A 23,995-nucleotide genomic window follows, 5' to 3' on the forward strand; every position below is an offset into this window, starting at 1 on the left:
TATGGGTAGATACTGACATGGGTATGTTGGGACACATGCATGAGTGCTGGTAGGTAGGTAGAGGCAGTATTGTTAAGAAGTTGTGTGGTCTTGGGTTCAATTTCACTGTGTGACACTTTGGGTGTTTTCTACTGAAGCATCTGACTGACCAATGCCTTCTGAGTGAAATTTGGTAGATGGAATGGAACACGCTCATACATTTATATATGCGTGTGTGTGTGTTACTGTCTCCTTGTCCTAGTTAGCATCATGTGATAGTTGTAGCCACATGTCACATAAGTGATATCCATTTCCAATCTCCCTTGTAAACATGTCTGGTTATGGAGAAATATTACCTTATTTGGAAGCATGTGAGGATTATAAACAAGGGCATCTGACTGTAAAAAATAACCCATCTCAGTAAATTCTGTCTGACTCATTCAAGCATGGAAAAGTGGACATCAAACCAATAGTGATAATCTAGGGTGAACAAAAATGTTTAAAGAAATAATAACTTAACATTCATATTTTATGAACAGCTTTATTATATTACAAATAGAAAACATTTACCACAAGGGTATTTTCTTATTGCATTCATAGCTGCAAAGGTTATTGATAACCTTTAGATAGCCAGTCCTTTGGTGACTCATGGACATATCTGAACGCATCTTTATCCATCCTTCATATACGTTTGGCGTGATTATCAATTTTAAATGTCAGTTCAGTCACTGAACCCAAGGATGTCATTTTTGTATTTCTTCTGTAGCTTTTACCACAGTAACTTGCAGCAAGACCCCCTGTTATGCAGGAAACATATTCCCTATGTTGGTTTCCCCCAAATGTCTGGTATGGAAACATCTTAGTTGTTTCTTAGTAACCATTGATGACAAAAGCAAATTATAAAAAAAAAAAAAAAGAAATGACTTCTCAACATATGACCCAAGCCATTATATTTTATACAAATTCAAGATTGTCATAAAACTTTTAAAGTGTTCTCTCTTTCAATGTATTCAGCAGATTTATGGTTTTCTTTATTTGATATTAATCTACTCATCTTAATAAAATGAACATTAATTTGAAACAATATCTACTATTTAGTAGTTTCATAGCACATTTGGGTGTTCTGCTTTCATAAAGCTCAAGTAACATTGCTGCAATTGTTGAAATATTTCTGTCATGGATTTCTGCCAACTTTCTTAACTTATCTTCTCCAACTCAGCTACCTAATGTTTGGTGGTGCTTTTTCTTTGACCGTTGCTTACTCTTAACTAGTTGTAGAAGATGTTGGTAGCGTTGGCTTCCTTTGTGCTTATTGTGGGTTTTGTGTCTTAGAGATTTGGAACTTTTTCTGCCGATGTCAGATGGATCTGCTTTCTTATAGTAATCTTGCCATTGATAGTTATCTGTCAGTTTGCAGCTGGAGTCTATAAAGAAATGGAAACCAAAATTATATTATGACAATTGAAATTACAGAAGATTTGAATTTATTTTAAACTCTTTAGCATTTAGATTATACTCTGTCAAATGTAAAGCTTATTTATTCACATTGTTTTGAATTAATCATGAACTATCTTGTATCTTTGAGATTATGATGATGCGATTGTTTATTTTTAGAATGACATTGTTGGGCAGGTGTGAAAAGCTGGATCTGGTTAGTTCAAACATAAAATAGGTAGAAAGAATATTTGGATTAGATATGGGTGGTTTAAATAAAACAATATTATACGTTTGAATTGCTCAGAATTACTCAAACACAATGTATTTCGTTGGTGTTAGGAAGAGCATCCAACTGTAGAAACCATGCCAAAATGGACATGAAACCTGAACAGCCCTTCAGCTGGTCAGCTCCTGTCAAATTGTCCAACCCATGGCTGCATGGAAAACAGATGTTTAAATGATGATGATGAATGCTTGGATTATTTGGAGTCCAATGACCAGGCTGTGAAAAATAATGCAAAATATTAAGAGCCTAAATGATTTTGGATAGATTGGATTTGTGCTCATGTTTTAAAGATTGAATCTTCTCAGATTCAAGGTTACTTTTCATACTTTCAGGCAGTAGTGTATCTGAGGAAGTTGGGGTGATGAGGGCAGTCTGCCCTGAGCAACACTTTAAGGTGGGGGATGGCTGCACATTTGGGCCTGCTGCAGTCAGCAAACTTGAGGACAACCCTGTGTGGCATACATTTTAGCTTTTCACTACTTTCAATGGTCTTAGGTACAGAGATGGATTTGGATAACAAATATTCCCTTTCACCTTGTTAATCTTAACTCTTTAGCATGCAGATTATTCTGTTAAATATAATGCTTTATTTATTCAAATTGTTTTGAATTAATCATACATTATCTCACAGCTTTGAGATTTTGACGGTGTGATTGTTTATTTTCAGAATGTCATTGTAGGATAGGTGTGAGAAGCTGGATTTGGCTGGTTTGAATATAAAATCGGAATAATATTTTGGTTTGGTGTGGCCATTTTAAATGCTTGAAGGGTTAAGGAAATATACCAAATTCTGTTAATATAATAATTTAACATTTGGTGTGTTTTAAACCTAACTATAACTTCTACAACTCAGAAACAAAGCTGTTTCTGTCGGAAACTGATATTGAGTCAAACAATAAGGGAAAATTTCTTGATGGAATTGGTATGGGACATATTCTTTAGAAATGGTTTTCATAGGTTGGTGGCCTTTATTTTTTTTAACAAAACTGTATGTTATGAAATGGTGTTGATATTTATTTTCTTTCTTAAAAGTTCAAAGTGAAGTTCATTTCTCCAAGTAATTTATTTCAATTAAGCATAAAATTGATGTTGCAAATGATAGTCGTTCATTGAAACAACAGCAAATATATCATCAATACTTAAAAAAAAAAAAAAGCAAAATTTCCCTTACATCTTAAAAATGAAAAAGAACATTAGATAAGTGTATCCCTAGATACACTTAGTCACTTTTGGAATGCCTTAGATCAAAGGGCCTGGATTAACCTGAGGCTAAACAATGAGTAGAACTTATTTTATTGATGTCCCAGATTAATGAACATCAAGTTTGAATCTGGTACAGATGTAATTAAATATTTTAAGGCCTCTACCATTCCATCTCCCTAAAGGGATTATTGGGATTATTATTTAGTTCTACATCTGCCTTGATCAATCAGACATTTGATCTTTGGTGTTCCAACCACAACATCATTTTTCTCAAAATTATCTAGTCCTATAATGCCTAATATGTCTTCTGTTTTTTTAACCCTTTAGTGTTCGCATTATTCTGCCAAAATTAATGCTTTTTTTTATTCACATTGTTTTGAACTATCTTGTAGCTATGACATTTTGATGAGGTAGCTGTTAATTTTTAAAATGATATTGTAGGGTTGGTGTGAGAGACCAGACCTGGCCAGTTTGAACATAAAACAGGTAGAATACTTTTGGCCGGATATGGCCGGTTTAAATTTTAGTTACTAGTTCTAGTAAGTTAAACAACCACAAGAAGTTCCCTTGCTTGTTCAGAGTTATTGTGATGTATTACAAATTGTAAACTAAGTATAAATATTTTATGCCTTACCTGGAGATTCCCAGAATTCCAATGTAAATAATTCATGACTGACTAACCAGTTTTTTGATTGGTGGAAATGTGTACAATCCCACAATGCAACATGTCCGTTAGGCATATTGTTTTGCTTGACATATGTTATTATCCGTAGTATTCCCTGTTTTCCATAGAATTTCTTCATTGTCTGTATGGGATCTGTAGCATGTAACTTTGAAACATTTGGGTAACCATATTTGTCTGCTAAATATGGTCCATAAGCAATGGGGTGAAAGATATACTGCTTATTATCTGTGCCACTCACACTGTCCTCGCCTTTTGTGGATAATCGAATAAGTGTTTTTCCCAAGGAGTGGACTCCACCAACCTGATTGAGCGCATAGGATAAGCGTAACGCACTCGTGTCGTGCAAAACTTTATTTTGACACGATTCATTACATCCTATCAGCGTAAATAGATGGAGCTTGTTGAATTTTCCACCATACTGTTTATACCCTGGGTAGAACTTCTTTAGTGACTGGAACTGTGGTAGTGGTAACTGTAAAAAAAAATTAAAAAAATTTGTATGTAAATTATATGTAATGATGAAAAATATTTTGATGCTTGATTCTGTAAATAGGAATTAAGACGGTTAGCAAGTGGAGTTAAGTATCTTGTCCAATGAAATAGGAAGTGTCAAGTGTTTCTCACATTGTCTCTCTCAACAACAGGAAAGGTTATGGTGGTGGTAGTGATGAGGATAATGATGGTGATGATGGCTTCTAGTCTTGGCACAGGATCACGAGAATATTTTATTTAGTCCTAAGTTGGTTCTGATTGACCTGTGTTCAAAGGCATTCCAATCATGACCTTACTGACTTATCACAGGCATAATGAACTTGGATGATGCACTTTTTTTACATTTTTGTTTTTACATTTTTGTTTTTATTTTCTGTGAGTGGAATAAATATAGCCATTAGGTTGGAATCTATCCCTGTATATTACTGGTACTTATTTTATTGACATTGACAAAAGATAGAAAATTAAATAAAAAACAAATTGAGGAAACTAGTAATGGTCTGTGTCAGCAAATATTTAATGAATTTCAAAAATTTGGATAAATTCCTATGTCACGGGGAAACAAGAAGGCAAGAGTTTCGATGTTTTGGGCAAAGAGCCCTTTGTCAGTAGCGGATTGGAAGCATCAAGATGTTTAACTTCATAAGTTTCTAGTCTTTGAGGGTTACATCCAGTTCTCATCTGGCTGTAACTTCTATAAAAATTTCTTTCACATGCGTCAGACTGCATGATGGCATTCATGACTCTCTTTAGGGCATACCTACACAAGTGTGCCCTTCTTCAACTTTGTTTCCTCATGATTTTCTGAAAAATGGGATATTTTTAAATAAAAGTTTTTTACAAATACTTTTCAGATGATGTAGATTCTGATTATATTGGAATTTGCTGTGAAAAGATTTTTGGGGAGTAGTCGGGGGAACTCTGAATAATTTACATGAGGCAGCTTTGTTTCCTCATAACTTTCTGAAAAACGTGTATTTTTTTCTAATGAAATTTTCAGCAAATACCATTAGGATTACATTGAAATTTAATAAGGAAAAAAGAAACAAAATTAGTGGACACATACATACATGCTGACGCACATCACATATATATTTACAAAATGAAATTTGAAATTATCATGTGATGTGTTGGTATGTATTATGTGTGCTTATCCACCAATTGTTTTGTTTTTTTTCACATTAAATTCTGATATAATCATAATATATACTTTCTGAAAGGTATTGTAGAAAATAATTTTATTAAAAAGTACTAAATTTTCTAAAAGTTATGAGGAAACAAAGTCGATTTGTGCAAATTATTCAAAACTCCTTCCCCATCTCTGAACAAAATTTTTCACAACAAATCAGAATCTACACTATTTGAAAGGTGTTTGTTGAATTTTTTTTTTTAAATATCTATTTTTCTGAAGGTTATGAGGTAACACAATCAGGGGGTGGTTGGGACACTTGTGCTGTCATGCCTCTTGGGGGGTAGTAGCAACTAATGTAAAAAGAAATGCATCCATCCTGATATTATTAAAACCAGATAATTAGTTTTATTCACAAGGAAATTACCTCTGCCTTGTGGTTATCTCCTTAATGATAATTACCAGAGCTCTTAAGGTAATGACAGAAGCAGTTGAGAAGTATTTCCAGCTGGATCTAGTCAAGTGGGAATTGAAGTGAATTTCGAAAGGCATAATTTATCCTAACTGGCATCCTCGAATGTGACCTGGACGCCGCTTGCCCGGCCCCCTTAGAGTGTAAGTAGTTAAGGGCCAAAACACTTGTATGAAGTGGGGTTTCTTTGAAGACCTTCCGCTTTCAGCTCTCCCTAGAGTTTCTGGTACTACTAAAGCAGCACGGTCCCGAGCGCGCGGTCGCGCTAGCTAGTCGTGAGTGGTCGATCCTAGCCCTGACCCTGTCCCTAACCCTAACCCGCGTGTGCAAATGAATACGTGTTTAGGGTTAGGGTTGGGGTTGGGATCGACCACTCACGACTGGCTGGCGCGGACGCGCGACTGCGCGTTCGGGACCGTGCTAGTTTAGTAGTACCGAGTTTCTTACTACTAATGGTGTTTTTTTTGTTTTGTTTTCGATTATGTATTTCTTTATATACTGCGTAATTTATAATTTTCCCCAAGCAGCGAAACTATTCACAATCGAAACTCCGTTGTAGATTTTATTTGTCACGACTGTACGTAATATATCACGTCATTAACACATAACTCGTAACGGAAACTATAGAACATTTTCCCAGATAGAAATATTAATTTCTTTATTTGTTACAAGGATCTTTTATCATTATACTTGTTTAAGTTACTGGAATGCGATCATGCTGGAGAAGCACCGCATTTAAGAGCTTTGCCGGACAAATCGATCCCAGTACTTATATTTAAGTTTGGTACTTATTCTATTAGTCTTTTTTTGTCGAACCTCTATTTTACGGGGACATGGTAGGGGACAAACAACACGCATATATATATATATATATGCACAGTGGGACTGAACCCGAAACCACGTGGTTGCAAAGCGAGCTTCTTAACCACACAGTCATGCTTGCGCCTATAAATAGTAAGAAAAACAGAAATCCAAGAACAAAGACCTTACACGAACCAAGACACCATACAAAAACTGGAAATTTAAGACTGTTTTATAAATATGTTTTAATATCGCTGATTGAAAGATATAAAAGTTAGGAAATAAATGAATAAATAAATATAAAGGATAACCACAAAGGGCAAATCAGAACATTCTGAAACCCTCAATCTACAAGCTTTTTACAATCCATGATTCCTCATGTTGATTTTAAAACTCTTCACTATTTCATTCTTGTTCAACTGCCGCCAAATATTGTACTCAATTGGCTCTTCTCAGTGCACAATGAAAGAAAACCGACCTGTTTCTTTTCTATCTTAGTTGTTTACTTGAGTGAACTGAACTAGTTTTACTGCGATTATTTGGTAGTTGTAGCAGGGATAGAGCGGGATAATGCATTGATTGTCGACAGTGAAACATATATGCTAACTTTTCATTCATATCAAATTCGTTCTGGGTTGTGAACATTTAATTTATTTTCTTCCCGGCGAAAAACTAAGCCAGAGAAATTGAGAACGACAGGGTAGCTTTTGAATACTCGAGAATGATAGGGTAGCTTTTGAATACTCTCTAGAGGTCAGTTTATCGGAGTCTTGCTCCAAATCACAGTAAGCGGTTTAGCTTCAAATCAACCAGACCTTAAAAAGAGTTCAAGCTGTGACCATCATATTATTTTTCTTTTTTTTAAAGGCATATGCTAACTGTTGTACCGCATTGTAGTGGTGTACAACTCTTCTCTTTTTAAGACGGTATGGGTTTGATTTGAGGGAGAGCTGGCTATTATTTCTAGCAGTTTGAGTAATTGCGTAGACGCTCGGTCCCTTATTAGCTTGGACTATCTTGTGCTGTCCACATAGTCGGGTCATTCTTATTTTCTTTACTATTTTTGTTTTGTTCTTTTGTACTTTTTTTTTTATCAGCGCCAAGCATTGTTTCTCACAGTAAACATCTGCCTTTGCTCCCACCTCACTATTTGTCAACTTCACTCGCACCCTACTTCTTGTTTGTGCTCAACTACGATATCTCTAGTCTAGGCTGTCTTCTCATATCCACCTGTAAGGTATGCATAAACACCCTGCTTGCTCTCTCTCTCTCTCTCTCTCTCTCTCCACAAACAGCATACCTGTTCTTTGTATAAAACTGTTGAATTTACCCCTTTTGTTGTTGTTTTTCAATGGGTGACAGCTACGGACGGTAAAATTTCATTCCAAGTTTCAATGCTTGTCTGAGTATGGGATATGTGGGTGTGTGTATGTAATACATTTCTTTTGACTATTCACAAGTGTGATACAGGAAGCTATAGCAAAGAAGTAGTGGAGGTCAGGTTTCAGGATATTGGCTCACAGACACGGTGTGCGTGTGTGTGCGTCTGATATTATTTGTTTGTTTGTATATGTATGTGTGTGTGTGTGTGTGTGTATGTATGTATGTATGAGGCGGTGAGCATGCACGCCGGGGAAAATGTTTAGCGGCATTTCGTTCGCCTTTACGTTGAGTTCAAATTCCGCCGAGGTCGACTTTACCTTTCATTCTTTCGAAGTCGATAAAATAAGTACCATTTGAGCACTGGGCTCGATACACACACACACACACGTGTATATATATATATATATATATATATATATATATATATATATATATATATATATATATAGTACGTGATATAATGTATATGCTGCATGATATATATTACATATGATATATGGTGGTTTATGAATGATATGGCAATGTTAAGAGAACTCACTAGTCTAGCCAAGAACACGAAGTCTCCCTTGCCATATTAAAATGCAACCAGTACACTATGTGCAGTTGTTGGTGACGAGAAGGGGAGTTCAGCTGTAGAAATCAACCAAAAAGAAAAACGTGTGGACGAGACGTGATCCTCCAGTTCTTCTATGAAGTCAAGAACCTCATATAAGAACCCAGACGATGTGAAGATTGGTATATTCATGTATTGTGTGTGTATATCTATTGTATGTAATATGTTGTTGCTATTATGTGTAATATATGATGCATATTTATTACATGAAGTATATCATCCCTTATACGGCGACGAGTTTATCAGAGTTATTAACACGCCAGGCAAAATGCTTAGCGGCAGCATATCATCTGTCTTTGTATTCTGAGTTCAAATTCTGCCGATGTCGACTTACCCCACCCCCACCGAATTTGCTGGACTTGTGCCAGAAAATTTGAAACCAATATATCATGCCTTATAAAAGAGTAGTATTAAATATGGATCCGGAGAATCGTGCGGCTATCACAGTAAGCTCCTCCTTCGGAATCTACATACATACATAAATACATTCACACACGCATATATATATATATATATATATATATATATATACATACATACATACACACACACACAAACACACATAATAGATCTTCTATTGGCTTTGACGATGAACATTCATTTATTCAGTCCACTGTACCACCTACACTTACTCATTGACTATTATTAACAGACACATGTCCCCCATGGCCGTCTTAGGGCAAATTATTGGATCTTCAAAACATTTATTCATTGCCAGCAAGCTATAGCATAAATAGATCAAAACTGTGCCCCTTGACTCGTGAGGGGCCCCGGGAAACTGCCCAGTGTGCCCATTGCCTAAAGACGTCACCACATGTACCCTGAACGTAACTTTCAGGTCGAATCTTTCCCCAAGATCACACGCAGTAGATCGAACCATGTCTTCATGAATGCATTGTAAATTTCTGAACCACTCGGCCATGATGATACTAGTCCCTGCGGACACGGACACATATACACATAAAATCTCATACATACACACATATACACATATATATAGATATAAGGGCCAAGTTATCGTTTTACTTGTCCCACTTCATTCCTCATTCCTCTACAAACCAGCGTTACCAGCAACACTAAATTTGTTATTCAACTTAGTTATTTACAGCATTCAAGCTGAATTACTTTAAATTATTTATCAATCCAATCTGTTATACAAACAAGAAAAAAGAACTCAAAAAGTAATGTCATACTAGACACTCAGCTCTTAAGTCACTTTGTAACTTCGATTATCTGTGTGTGTGCGCGCGCGCCCGCATATCTGAGGAAGTAAAGTCGGTTGGGGGTACACTTGTCTCACACGCATATTATATACAGCGGTATGGAGTTCCATACTTTGAATATTTGTGTACGTTAAATGCTGTTTTATACTTAGATATTAATGAAACCAGAATGTTCAACAAAATAAATACTTACTGTTTTTAGTGCGCTACTTGTTGCAGTCTGTATCCATGTAGTGACTGTCAGTAAAAATATTAGCAACTTGTAATTTATCATATTTCTGGCTGTGTCGAGACTTGATTTTGACAGCTTTTGTTCTCCAAGTTTTAAGGAAGAAAGCAAAGCAGTAATTTAAGTGTAGAGTTTTTTCCCTCCCGTTTTAATCCAATCCTTTTGGGTTTGATTTGATTCGGACTGTGATAAAAAGTAATAATAACGATAATAATAATAATAATAAAATCGACGACGATCAATAGTGTAACCTCTCAAGGCGGATTCACTCGACGAATGAACTTAACTAAACTCTTTGTCAGTTATATAGATATGTTATATTTACTGGGTAATTTTCAACTGATCTGACTGCTTGCTGATTTGCTGCCTGTGGGGTATCAAAACATGTCTTTCTCACCTGTATGCTCGTGCCTCTATTAACTTTTTCTTTATCCACTCTCGCCCCACTAACTTACGAACAGAAAGAAAGCGACAAAAAGAAAAGGAAATGTAACAATAAGACTGAATAACTTTTGAGCTGGAGTATTAAAGGCAAACAGAGGGATGGGTTTATCCCACTTGATAAACACGTGTTCACTATCAAGAAGGGCGGAGCTATAATTTATTTAACTTAGATTTCTTAATCTTTTCTTTTCGAAACTCTGTTTTATTTGAATTTTTTTTTTGTCCTGTTATTATATTTTTTATCTATCTCCTACTCAATTTATCTTAATACTAGGCGCGCGTAACGTTAAAAGGTTTGTTAATTATATAGATGCATTACAAAGGAAATGAAAACTGGATGAAGCGTGGATGGGAATCTGATGTATTGTAAGACGTTGACAGCTTTAATTTTGGTAAACGACAAAGTTCGTACTGGATGTGTCTCTGTCCATTATCATAGTTTTATTGTTAGGTAAAGGGGTAATGAATTGAGAGGAGGTAGATGGCGCAATTTCGTAATTGTTAGGAACATTTTTCCTACTAATATAATTAGTTTTTTTTTTTATTTTTCTATTTTAAATAAATTTTCATTTCGTTCCAAAGAACTGACCACTTGAAAGTTAATGACTAAACTGCTATAATATTATTTCTATATAATGAATTGTTTATTATAGTGGATTTTAATGCAAGTCTCATTCAGTATAGAAGCTTTAACCAGACAGCAAAAATATTGCATTACCTGTCGTACAAATGTCTTTTATTTTGTTTCAGTATTTGAATTGCGACCATGCTGGGGCACCGCCTTGAATGGTTTAATCCAGTGGTTCTCAATTATTTTTTTTGCCTATGAACCCCTTTAATTCATATTCTACTCTACTGGACCTCTTAATGTCCTGAAAACTGATCTCATCACTTCTTTTCATTTGGCTCCTCTATCACACTTCTTATGCTTTGTCTGAATAGTCTAAAGAAATCTGCAATTGAGTGAAGATTCATGGTCTTTAAAACTTTAGCATTTAAACTAGCTGTATCCAGTTCGTATATTGTTTTATATTAAAAACCAGTCAGACTCAGCCTCTCACACCTACAATGGCATTGTAACAATAAACGATCCTATCATTGAAATCTTGAAGCTATGACATAATGCATGATTAATTCAAAACAATGTAAATAAATAATCATTACATTTGACAGAGTAATTTGAATACCAAAGGTTTTAATCTGATTCTGGAATTAGAGAACAGAATTCTTGGTCAACTGTCTTCTTACCAAATGACTATTTCTTAACATTTATTACTACTACGTTGGAATATATTCAGCTAATTTTAAATAGTTCATTTCTTTAACAGCTGCTATTAATTTTGTTCTTGATAGTGTATGTACTCTATTTTTATTGTTGTATATTGTTTGTGAACAAAGCAATTTATATATACATTGAGATATTATTTCATTTTATATATGACTCTCTGAACATGTATAGTTCATGTGCATACTACCATAACAGCAGTTGGAAAGCATGTTAAGTTTACTCCAAATGAGAAAAGTTGATGATGATTTATATATATTTTTTTACTTTTTAGTTATACACTCACTCATACACTCTCTCTTTCTCTCACGATAGAGAAAGAGAGAGGAAGAGAGTGAGAAAGAGATTTTGAGGCTATTATTTAATAGTTAGTCATCTTGCTCTTGAAACAAAGAGGTTGTATCATAAGGGGGGAGAAACAGCATAGTTTTCTCTATATAACAACAGGGGGAGCTGTGTGGGGACTCTGCAGCTTGCAAGCTGCATGTGGCTCTTGAGCTACTGTGTGCAGCTACTGTGACAAGATTGGCTTTCAAAATCATATCTTAGTAAAACAGCTTTTAACATCCTACCAACCAGATTTTAAAGTAATTACTGCAGAAATGAAGATGCGATATAAGCCTTCAGCAGGCGAAGAGTAATCAATCTACTTAGCAGTATATTTCTTTTGGCACGTGAAAAGACATTCGAGCGAGTTTGTTGTCAGTACCGCTGGACTGGCTCCTGTGCAGGTGGCACGTAAAATACACCATTTTGAGCGTGGCCGTTGCCAGTACCTCCTGACTGGCCTTCGTGCCGGTGGCACGTAAAAGCACCCACTACACTCTCGGAGTGGTTGGCGTTTGGAAGGGCATCCAGCTGTAGAAACTCTGCCAAATCAGATTGGAGCCTGGTGTAGCCATCTGATTCACCAGTCCTCAGTCAAATCGTCCAACCCATGCTAGCATGGAAAGTGGACATTAAACGATGATGATGATGATGTTGTGGCTTTTGAATGTAAAAAGATACATATTTGAAGGAGTGTGGACTAGTGGCTAGAGTGTTGCATTCATGATTGCAAGATCGTTGTTTTGATTCCCTGACTAAGTGGCATGTTGTTTTCTTGAACAAAACACTTCATTTTTCATGTCACTCCAGTCCACTCAGCTGTAGGTGGGTAAATCTGTGACAGATTGGTGTTCTGTTAGGGGAAGATGTTGACCTGCCTGCCTAGTCAGCAGGGTGGCATCATTTGAAGGCTACAACTATGCAGTGAAGCACATTGTGACCAGTGGTGTATAACAGCATCTGATAGCTTAGTTGATATATGATATATACACATATGTCAAATAAATTGGCTTTGAAAATTTCTAGATACTTTTTCATCCTCAGTAGTATAGTGGTAAGTATCCCTGCCTGTCACGCGGGAGACCGGGGTTCGATTCCCCACCGGGGAGACACTTGTACTTTTTTCCATAGGCGCAGGAGTGGCTGTGTGGTAAGTAGATTGCTTACCAACCACATGGTTCTAGGTTCAGTCCCACTGCGTGACACCTTGGATAAGTGTCTTCTACTATAGCCTCGGGCTGTGAGTGGATTTGGTAGACAGAAACTGAAAGAAGTCTGTCGTATATATGTATATATATATATATATATATATATATATATATATATATGTGTGTGTGTATGTGTGTGTGTCTGTATTTGTCCCCCCACCATCGCTTGAGAACCGATGCTGGTGTGTTTACGTCTCCGTAACTTAGCGGTTCAGCAAAAAGAGACCGATAGAGTAAGTACTAGGCTTACAAAGAATAAGTCCTGGGGTCAAATTTCTCGACTAAATGCGGTGCTCCAGCATGGCCGCAGTCAAATGACTGAAACAAGTAAAAGAGTAAAAGAGTATATCTTCTGACCTCAGTCATTATAACTCTATCTCTCTCTCTCTCTCTCTCTCCTTCTAAAAGCCTTCTTTGTTACACTATTATTAACGATAATCTCTGATTCTGTCTGGTAAACACTTACATTAAAGGCTCTATTCTACACAGTTTGTAGGTTTTGATTTTTAATTAGATGTATTAAAAAGTAAGTCCGATATTACCCACTAAGTTTTTGTTTTGGGATCTCTGTTAACCCTTTATTACAATATTCCTGTTGAAATGCATTGCTTTTGTTTCAGTTAATCGTAAAAATAATGAAGAAATTAGTGAAATGAAAATGATTGCAATGTGGAAGACACATGTTAGCCAATCAAAAACACCCAAAAACTGTTAACTTCATTTAAACATTTATTATTTGGTGTAAAACGTTTTAAAGCACTGACTGACTGACATGATTCCATTGCATCTTGTAAAATAACTTCATCCTTGTTAAGCTGCTATTTGGGACACAAATTGGTTTCAGATTTTGTTACAATGCCAGCAATTTTGGTAGAGGAGATAAGTTGATTGTATTGACCCTAGTGTTTAACTGGTACTTATTTCATTGACTCCAAAAGGATGAAAGGCAGTGTTGATCTTGGTGGGATTTGAACTCAGAATGTAAAGATGGACAAAATGCTGTTAAGCATTTTGCCCAGCGTGCTAACAATTCTGCCTGCCTGCCACCTTATTTGGGACATAAATTAATATAGAATTTTCATGCAAGGGTTTAATTTAGATCACTTTGGAATAAGAAGTTTCTGTCACAAGAGTAGGGTCATTTTAGGAAGGTTGGCATCAGAAGGGTTAAAATCCTTTATGACAACTTTTTTTTTTAAATGTCCTTTATTGAATAATTTACTGTTTAACTTGGTTAGTTACAGAAATATCGTTCATTTAAAAAAATATTTTGATGTCTGTGTTTTTCCTTTGTCCTTAAAGATTTACTCTTAGTCTAATAAAAAGAAATGAAATACTAAAGAAATTCATGTCAGTTAATAGTAAATAATGTATTGACAAAGAAGACAGGTTGCACATATTGTTTGATGCATGTTATTTATCATGAAGTGGAAAGGCAGGTGCACTGAAGCAATAGTCAATGGACTTGGGATGGGCATAGTAACTTTAGATTAATAGAGGCTATGATAAAAGTAGAAGAGACATGGTTTGATGAAAAAGCTCAATATTTCATGATTGTTGGTAAAGAAACATTAGACATTTATATGTATAGCTTTTCTGTTTATGTTATTGTTCAGCCCTACATGGACTTTGATCAGCTACATCTAATGACCAAAAGTATCCTGTTGGTGACCATCTTGTTTTTTACTTTCCAAGCATAGCTCATGGGTTTTAAGAGACTGTAGAGTATTTTCTAAGGGAGATTTAATGACTAAATTTTGCAGGTGCAACAAACTGACACTCTTTTCATTGGCTTGTAAATAGGTTTTTTTTAAAATTGCAGTTTAAAAAATACTGGGGATAGTAGAGCGAATGGTTTAGTGTGTTATAAGTTGTTTTTGGTCTTTGGTATATAGTTTACTTTTGATGAGTTACCTTCTGTGAATTATTTAACCCCAAGTTAACTCTTATTGAGCAGGTCAGTAATTAAAAACATTCCTATCATGACCATAAAGTATCAGTCTAAAATGGTGGCATGGCAGAATTGTTAGAACATTGGGTGTCTTGCATTATTTGTCCAAGTTCTTTGCATCCTGGGTTCTAATCTCACTGTGGTCTATTTGAATAGTTGATTTAATTCATAATATAGCTTACCATCACCACCTAGTCCTTGGGGGACTTTAGTAGTGTCCACTCTGACGCAAGTATTTAGACCAAGTCTCTGGCTTGAGAATAATTTTCTCTTTCCCTTCCACCAATCTTGAAGGCTCTGTAAAGGGTCATATGCATTGGTTTCTCTCCTTTTTTTTCAAGATGGCAGATTGGCTGCTATATCATCCTTGCAGCCCCAGGTTCTTTGAATTCATGTCATAGTGGAATTCATAGTTCATCTTTATTTTGACATATGTTTACAATATGTGTCTTAATACATTTGCATTGTAACCATAAGGTCTTGTGTTCCAACCCAATATATGGCACTCCAGGCAAATGTCTTGTGAATGAAACTGCTTGGCAGAAACTGTATAAAAGCCAGTTGTGTGTGTGTGAATGCACTGTGAGTTGAGAAAGATATTATGCTTGTGTTGCCTGTAAACAATATGTCCTCTTGCCAGTTTTGACATGTGAAAACCACTGGAGTATAAAAATACTTGGGTTGAAAATAGGTAAGGATTAGCAACAAGAGGGATAACCAGCCATAGAATATTTCTTCGCCAAGTCTCGTACAACCCATATCAGCATGTAAAAAAGTGAACATAAAATTAATATGATGTGTATAAGATTCTATAAACAATTATGTGAATAATATCAGGTTGAAAAACTGTTTAACATGACTGTGTGATTGATAATCTTGCTTCCCATCCATGTGGTCTTGAGTTCAGATCCACAGTATGCCACCTTGAGCAAGTGCTTCTCCCATAGCCCCTGGCTGACCAAATCCTTGTGAGTAGATGGAAACTGAAAGAAGCGTGTGTGTGTGTGTGTGTCTGTCTTTGTGTTTGTTTCAAACCACCACCTGATAACTGGTGTTGGTTTTTTTTTTATATCACCATGACTTAGTAGTTTGGCAAAAGAGACCAATAAAATAACTACCAAACTTGAAAAGAAAACAAATCACTGGGGTTGATTTGTTTAACTAAACCAGTGATTCTCAACTATTTTTTTTACCTTTTGGACCCCTTTGATTCCCATTGTACTCAGGCAGACCCTCCTAGCCATTCAATGTTTAAAAAATCCTAATATATTTTTATAGTTGAATATTATTAGGAATTGTATTAAAAAAAATTGTTGAATTCTATTTTATGTATTGTAGAAATATAACTGATTTCATTACACATATTTTGCAACAAAATCTTATATGGACCCTCAAGGGTCACATGGACTCCAGTTGAGAATCACTGGAATAAATAAACCCTTCAAGGTGGTGCTCCAGCATGGCTGCAGTCTAATGACTGAAACAAGTAAACGATAAAAGATGAAAAAAAAAAAAATGATTAGGTTGTTCAGCAAAACAAAAAAACAATTGTTTTTAAATATTTGTTTACAAGATATCATAATGTGTGAAGGAATGAGTGTACGAACAGCTGAATTGTTAATGATTATGAGTGTATGGGAGGGTGGTTGCTTGTGCCTCATTGTGGGCACGCGTGTGCATGTGTGTGTCTTGCCAGTATTATTGTAATAAGTCCCTTACAAGAGAAAACATGTATAATTATTTATAAAAGTTCTTTCAGTGATAGAGGGTTTACCTTATAATAGTAAGAGAGAGAAAGAGAGAGAGAGAGAGTAAGAGTATTTGCCTGAAGCTGTGCTATTGTAATACTGAAATATATTATGTTATGCCATTATTAAAGCTAAGATGAATAGAAAACAAGACACGCTGCTCTAAAACAATGTTTTCTTTACATTAGCTTCATTCTTCACATCTTTCCTAAACTGTAGGCTTGTGCTTGTAATTATCTCTGAATAATCACTCCCCCCACCACCGTTCATATTATTTCCTCTTCTTTTCTTGTTGTTGCTGTTTATCCCTTCTATGGCTTAAGGGTCTTGTCTGACTGTAGCAGCTAGCAAACACCTTTTGGGTCTGGTTGACAGCTGCCTGTTCTGTGTTTAACAGCTGACATCTGTCACTTGAGTAATAAGAAGCTTGTTAGAGGCTAGAAACATCTTCAATTTGTTGTGGTACAAGTTTGGGACTTAAACTTGACTGTTGTTTTGGTGAACTAAATGCTATTAATCTGTCTTTAGGAATAACAAGCAGTGGGTGCTGGACTGCATGTTTGAGAGAGAGAGAGAGAGAGATACACACACATACACACCCATTCACTCACTCATTATAGAGTTTAGAGGGTGATATTATCCGGGGTGGATACTGTGGTACTCCCAGTTATGCTCCAGGTTATGGTCATCTGCGTCAATTAGTATTTAATGTCTATGACTACTAGGGGTAATCACAGACTACTCCTCCAGTGGGTAATTCTTTGTTCACTTCCCTGGATGGTAATATTATCTGGAGTGTATATTAGCAATAATTATAATGAGTGAAAATATGGAGACTGGTACATCATCAGAATCTTTTTCCATTTATTTTACAATGTCATACAGCTGGTTGAAAGACCCTGAACGAAGTTGCACAGAAAATTATGCCTGGTTGCATATGCAACTGCTCATACTCTGTGCAGTGGAAACATGTATAGGTCATCATAGCTATAAAAATATGCTACACAACATTGTAAGCCAATTTCATGATGGCATGGGCTGGACAGTTCAACAGGATCTGATGTGTCCAAGGGCTGCATCATGCTCCAATGTCTTCTTTGGCATGGTTTTTATGGCTGGATGCTCTTCCTAATGCCAACCACTTTACAGAGTGGATCAGGTGCTTTTTACAGGTCACTTGCCTTGTTGAGGTTGCTATGCAGTTTGCAGGACAAGCCATGGGGGAGATGGAAGGGAGATCATCTTCATGCTAGGGAATACTGGAGAGGATGACTATGGGAGGCAAGGTGGTGTGTGTGTGTGGGGGGGGGGGGTCAGGTTCCTGCAAAGGGATCTGCATGGACACTCATGTCTAGTACAGGAAATGTGGAGAAGAGAAAGAGAAAATGATCAGTAGGGGCTGTAAGATGCCATAAAGGAAAGAAATATGTAATGTTTCCTGTACCAGAGTCCTTCATTGAAGAACTATTCTCTGCTGAATGATTCTGTCCCTAAATATAAGGTAGATTTCCTAACAGAAATCTAATATAAGTCACTATTTTTTTTATTTATTTATTTTTTTTTAGCTCTTCATACTAATAATTACAATTAGTCTATCAATTCTCACACTGCAAGCTGGAGTCATCCAGCTGTATTGTATGACTTTCAAATCTCAAGTTTTTAAACTACAATTTGTCAATAAGGAAATTTTTGAAGGAGAGAGAAAGACAGAGAGAGAGAGAGAGAGAGAGAGAGAGAAACAAACAAAAACAACAGACAATGATTAAACAAAAATAACATCTAAATAAATATATAAGAATTCTTTTTAAATGTCTTTGAGAAGTGATTTAAAATTAAAAAATTAGCTGATAAATGGATGTGAAGAAGTAAAAGACAACAGGGAAAGAATTATTATATATGCATGCCCCAAAGCAAAAAACAAGAAAAAAGATCCAGTAAATTGACGACATCATGCTTGTTCTGAATTCTTTAAGTATTCAGAATACTTGAAGATAGTACTACAGTATTTGTAAAGTCATCAATACAATACTAGGGGCTGCTGAAAACATCCTGGTTTTAAGGATAGCATGAAAAGCCCAGCTGGAGGCCCAGCTGGAGGCCCAGCCTTCCGAGTTCTTTTACAGGATTTAGAAAAACTGAAGGACCACTGCAATAAATGTGTGAATCTGAGAGGGGGAATATGTTACATAAAATCACAATTAACTGATCTTCCTGTATTTTCTTTTATCCAAAGCTAGGAACTTTTCAGCACCCCCCTTGTATTATTAGAGATTTCCATACTACATTAACAATAGTAATAGTTTATTTTGTAGACACTGGTTGAAGAGACAGACAGACATGTTTAAATATATAGAAGATAAAGGCATAGATATAGTTGACAGATTTCTAGACATACACACACACACACACACACACACACACACACACATGTACAAACATACCCATATTTATATAAAAGAATAAAGATATAAGAAGTCAGTGTGCAGACCTACATATGTACAAGTAGAGTTAAACAGGTATTGCATTGATATATATTATTATAGCCGTGTAGACTCAAAAATGTATACTCACACAAAATCATACAATCATTACATGTTTCACACAGACACACAGCTGTCTCTTGTGATATGTACCTTCGTTGTAGATTAAGAATGTTTCAGAATGATAAATTAAGAATGATCTTGCAGTGTAGGCAACCAGAAAGGAAAGTAATACCACGAATAACATTATCATGTTTTTGATAATAGTCCACCATGGGTTAGAAGATATCAGGCTCTAACAGCTTGTTTAACCTATTAGGACACTTGAAGTTTAGTCTGGATGGTACCTTTCTCAGTATGGTATTGCACCTACATAACATGGTCTTTTAGATCTGTGTACACACTTTCTATGTGTGTGTATAAATGTATGTCTATTAATTAGCTATTTCTCGATCTTTACATTTGGGTAATTTATGTATTTCTCTTAGCAAGACTTTATTGTCTAAAGGGACTGACAGCTTGATTAAGAGGCACTTCTCCTCCTGGTGGTATTTGACAACAACAACCAGTTGAATAACCTTGGCTTCTCTGTCTATGTGTACTGGCATGTTGCAGAGTCTGGTCATTAGGACCCTACGTTGTGTGCGATGATGATGATTTAACCACAATTTTTCTCTTGGTTGGTGTTTGGCCCCATATCTGCCCTGTTGGAGTAGCCATAATCATCTCACATTTTTCTTGTGCAAGTAATCCTGAACCATTTTTTTTTCTCAAAGTGTCCTTTCCTAATTTAGCAGAGTGCAATTTGAAGGAGATTTTGTTGTTATTTCTAGCAGATTGAATCATCATATCCAGGCTTCCTTTTTCGGTTCATTTTCTGTTAGTATTTCATGATATTGATGTAATGTAACTTCCACTGTATGAAAGCCTCAGATCTGTCATACTTGTAAATGTATTCATTTCTTAGTTAAAACTAGGGAGCCAGAGAAAATATGGTTAATTGTTTATTCCCAACCCCCATGTATATATATAAAGAGTGTAGGGAATGGTGAAAGTAAATCAAGAATACATATGTTTCCAAGCCAATCTGAACATGTCTTATATAACTCAAAGGTGTAACATATATATGCACTGCTTAGTTCTTCAGCTTGAATTACTTGAAGAATTAACTCGTACACATATGTGTTACACCTTTCAGTTACGTAAGACATGTTCAGATTGGTTTGGAAGAATATAGTCTGCATTTACATTCTCTATTCCCTACACCATTTAATTTATAATTGCATATTTAACTAGAAAAGCACTCGGAGAATGCAGACCTCCGCCAAGCAGCTCATTTCCACCTTACATCACACCACTCCTGTCGCCATTATAACCACCGATACTATTTTATCCTCCTCCCATACTTATCTCGACCATCAACACTGTCTCTGCTTTCACCACAATCACCATCAATCACCGTCAAAACTATGAACACCACAATCAGTTTTTTTACACTGTTGAAAATCCATTATCCAATACTCATGGGACCGAGATTGTTGCAGATTTTTGATTTTTCTAATTTCAGAGTTCTTTATAAAAAAAAAAAAAAAAAATTGCATGTACAAAACGGAACAGTTTGAGGATAGAAAACCGGTCTAAACACAATAGCTTATAGACATACTCAGAATGTAGTTCTATATAAATCTTTAATAATTTTTTTATACTTAAGACCATCAGAAATGTTAAGATATCAGCCTCTACCCACATTGTCATGTTTTGATTAATAGGTTACAGCATAGATTAGATCTTATTTTTTAGTGTAACAATTAAAAATGATAATAACAGAATCAATAATATAGGCAATTTCAGGCTCAAATAAGCATTAAATAGTTGAAGGATTAAAATTAATCAAAGGACATAGCATATATGTCCACCTGTTGGAAATAACAGTCAAAACTCTTATTTAAATCGCTGAAAAATTATATATATATATATATATATATATATATATATATATATATATATATATATATATATATATATATATATTTAAAGAAACATAATTTACCATCTATAGTAATTATACTAGTTGATATAATGATTGTGATAATTAATGATATTTATGCAAATAATACTAATAAATTTAATTATAATAATAATATCAATGGCATTGAGGGTAAAAACCCAAAATAAGTGAAATATCTCTGAATAAATAATGTATTCCATCCTAGCAAATGTAAACAAAACAGCTACAATTAATTGTAATATAAATAAACATTTTAAAATCATGATTCAAGTGTAATGCTAGTAGATGTAATTATAAGACCAGAATTCAATTTGATTTAAAAAGTAACACTGTCAACTTCAGTTGAATACCAACACAGGAAGCTTGTTTGAATTAGTTCACTTTTGAAAATGTCGTAAGTGATGGAGCCTTGATGAAATTGCAGTGACACACACATACACACACACACACACACACACACATACATACATATATACTTAAAAATAGGATAAAATCTTTATAAGAATTTATGAAGAAGTCAGCATGAAAAACCTCATAAGGGGAAAATTATTTATTCCCTTTAAATATATTTATTTATATTAAAGGGCATTACTATACATAAATGCCTCACGCAAGGAGGGACTCTTAAAGTCAAAACTACCACAATAAACACACTACCGAACGTAAGGGGCACCTTTCAGTATTTGTTTATGAAATACACTCACAAGGCTTTTATCAGCCCAGAGCTATTGTAAAAAGTACTGGGCGAAAGTAACTTGCCGTGGGACTGAACCTGAAACCATGTGGTTGAGAAGCAAACTTCTTAACCATACAGCCACATGTGCATCTTTGTATTATTATATTTTATAACGAGTATGACCTAAAATTTAAATTATGATGTCCTTGAGAAAATAACCTTTATCTTCTGAAACTTAATTATCTATTTTTTTGTCTTGCAGATCATCTCCACGGTATAAAATGTTGGATGTGTCTTATTATGACGAGAAAACAATCTCTCTTCTATTACAAGATGAAAGCAAAGGGAATGCACTCCTCACACAGTTACCAGTTGCAAGAATTGTTGATAGTTTCTTTACAAAAGTTCCCCACAATGCAAATAAGCTGTCTCTCTCTGAACTGTAAGTAATAATCTCAATCTCATAATTAGCATTAGGTTTTTTTGTCTTTTTAAGCATTATTTTTGTTGTAATGATACAGTGAAACTTTTAAACCCTTTAGTGTCCAAAAGTGGAACATTTAATTAGTTTGAGATGATCCAATACAAATTTTTACGTTACAACTGAAGTTACAAACTCATTTCTTCCTGTGTCCTTATTATAATTTGTGTCTGATTTGTAATCATAAACATGTCACTTTGCCAAGGAGACCAATATCATATTATATACTGATTGGGCCAAAAAAAAAAAATGCTTTTATGTAGTTGCTAGAAATAGTAGTCAGACCTCTTTCACCTTTTAAACACATACACACATTAGATAATGTAATCCTAGAGAAACTACCACTGAAAAAAGATGGGATGGTCATTACCGGAAAGCCTTAGATCATAGATTCATTCATTCAAAGCTGACCTCTGGCTAAACAGCAACAATGTCCTACTTGTACTCGATTATTTGCTGATGGTTCAGTGAGAGGGATTATCATGTAGACTTATAAGGATCAATTTGTACATATTTATGTAGTGATTTATGCACATCTGTGTAGCAGAAAATTACTTTTGGTGTATAGAGGTGATTATTGAACATTGATCTGTATTTTCTGTGGAGAAAGTATTGCACAGCTTGCTTTCAATTGCTACCAGTCTTATGTAATTCATTGAATTTGAAATCTTAACTGAAGGAATTTCAGATTAGGCATTGATAACACCCTATTTAAAGGGTGTCTTGAACTTTCAGGCCCATTTAAGCTGGAATTTATCTTTGTTTCCAACATACCTGTTGAACAGGATGCTAGTCTGATACAAGGTCAGCTAGTACCCATCTTCTTTAGCTGAGTGAATTGAAGCTATGTAAAATGAAGTGAAGTGCTTTGCTCAAAAACACAACATGCCACCTAGTTCAAGAATCAAACCTGTAATCTTATAAGCGTGAGTCAAGCTCCACACTCAAACCACCATGCTATGTACCTAACTGTAATATACTGATGCCAAAATGATTTTCTTCAAATTGTTTGATTTCTTTTTTCACAGAACACTGTTATTGTTCATTTTTTAAAACTTTATATACACATGCAGGTGTGGCTGTGTGGTATGAAGTTTGCTTCCCAACCACATGGTTGAGGGCTGATCCTTGGTGGACCTCTACTTCTACCCAGAAATCTTCACTATACTCATTGCCAACCCTAACCCTATTAATGGCTTCTCTGTATAGGGCCTGTACAGCCCTTATTAACCATTTGTCAATCTCCAGCTTCTGCATTGCTCACCAGATAAGGGATCGGGGGACCCTGTCAAAGGCTTTCTCCAAGTTCACAAAAACCAAATATAGGGGTCTAACCTTTAGCTAGGTGTTTCTCCTGCAGTTGCCGTACCAGGAATACAGCATCAGTGGTGCTTCTACCTGGCACAAAACCAAATTGCTTCTCATCTAAGCGGCCTCTCTCCCTAATTAGTTGGG

General features: G+C 35.4%; 2 protein-coding genes across 5 annotated transcripts in view; one reads left to right on the forward strand and one right to left on the reverse strand.

Moving 5' to 3' along the window:
- LOC106884231 (anaphase-promoting complex subunit 4) overlaps window positions 1-23,995 on the forward strand; it is a 95,701-nt gene that overhangs the window by 64,651 nt on the left and 7,055 nt on the right. For all 4 annotated transcript variants that reach the window (XR_016238791.1, XR_016238793.1, XM_052976733.2 and 1 more), the window contains one exon: window positions 22,322-22,501. Coding sequence is in view for 2 of the 4 variants with exons in the window: in XM_052976733.2 (XP_052832693.2) it covers window positions 22,322-22,501 (180 nt within the window). In the remaining 2 variants the exon portion in view is untranslated. The remainder of the gene's footprint in view (window positions 1-22,321; window positions 22,502-23,995) is intronic.
- On the reverse strand, window positions 507-10,579 carry LOC106884232 (uncharacterized). The gene is made up of 3 exons (XM_014935495.3): window positions 9,897-10,579; window positions 3,540-4,062; window positions 507-1,403 (listed from the first exon to the last, which is right to left on the reverse strand). Exons 1-3 carry the CDS (start codon window positions 9,975-9,977, stop codon window positions 1,195-1,197), a joined length of 813 nt encoding a protein of 270 aa, XP_014790981.1. The 5' UTR covers window positions 9,978-10,579; the 3' UTR covers window positions 507-1,194.

The sequence above is a fragment of the Octopus bimaculoides genome, chromosome 2, assembly GCF_046866305.1.
Source record: "Octopus bimaculoides isolate indiv1 chromosome 2, ASM4686630v1, whole genome shotgun sequence".
In the NCBI taxonomy this organism is placed as follows: domain Eukaryota; kingdom Metazoa; phylum Mollusca; class Cephalopoda; order Octopoda; family Octopodidae; genus Octopus; species Octopus bimaculoides.

Coding starts and splice junctions, on each gene's coding strand:
- LOC106884232 (XM_014935495.3), bottom strand. CDS start 9,977: ATGATAAATTACAAGTTGCTAATATTTTTACTGACAGTCACTACATGG. Junction 4,063..9,896: donor CAAGTAGCGCACTAAAAACA/GTAAGTATTTAT, acceptor TTTTTTTTACAG/TTACCACTACCACAGTTCCA. Junction 1,404..3,539: donor GGAATTCTGGGAATCTCCAG/GTAAGGCATAAA, acceptor ATTTCTTTATAG/ACTCCAGCTGCAAACTGACA.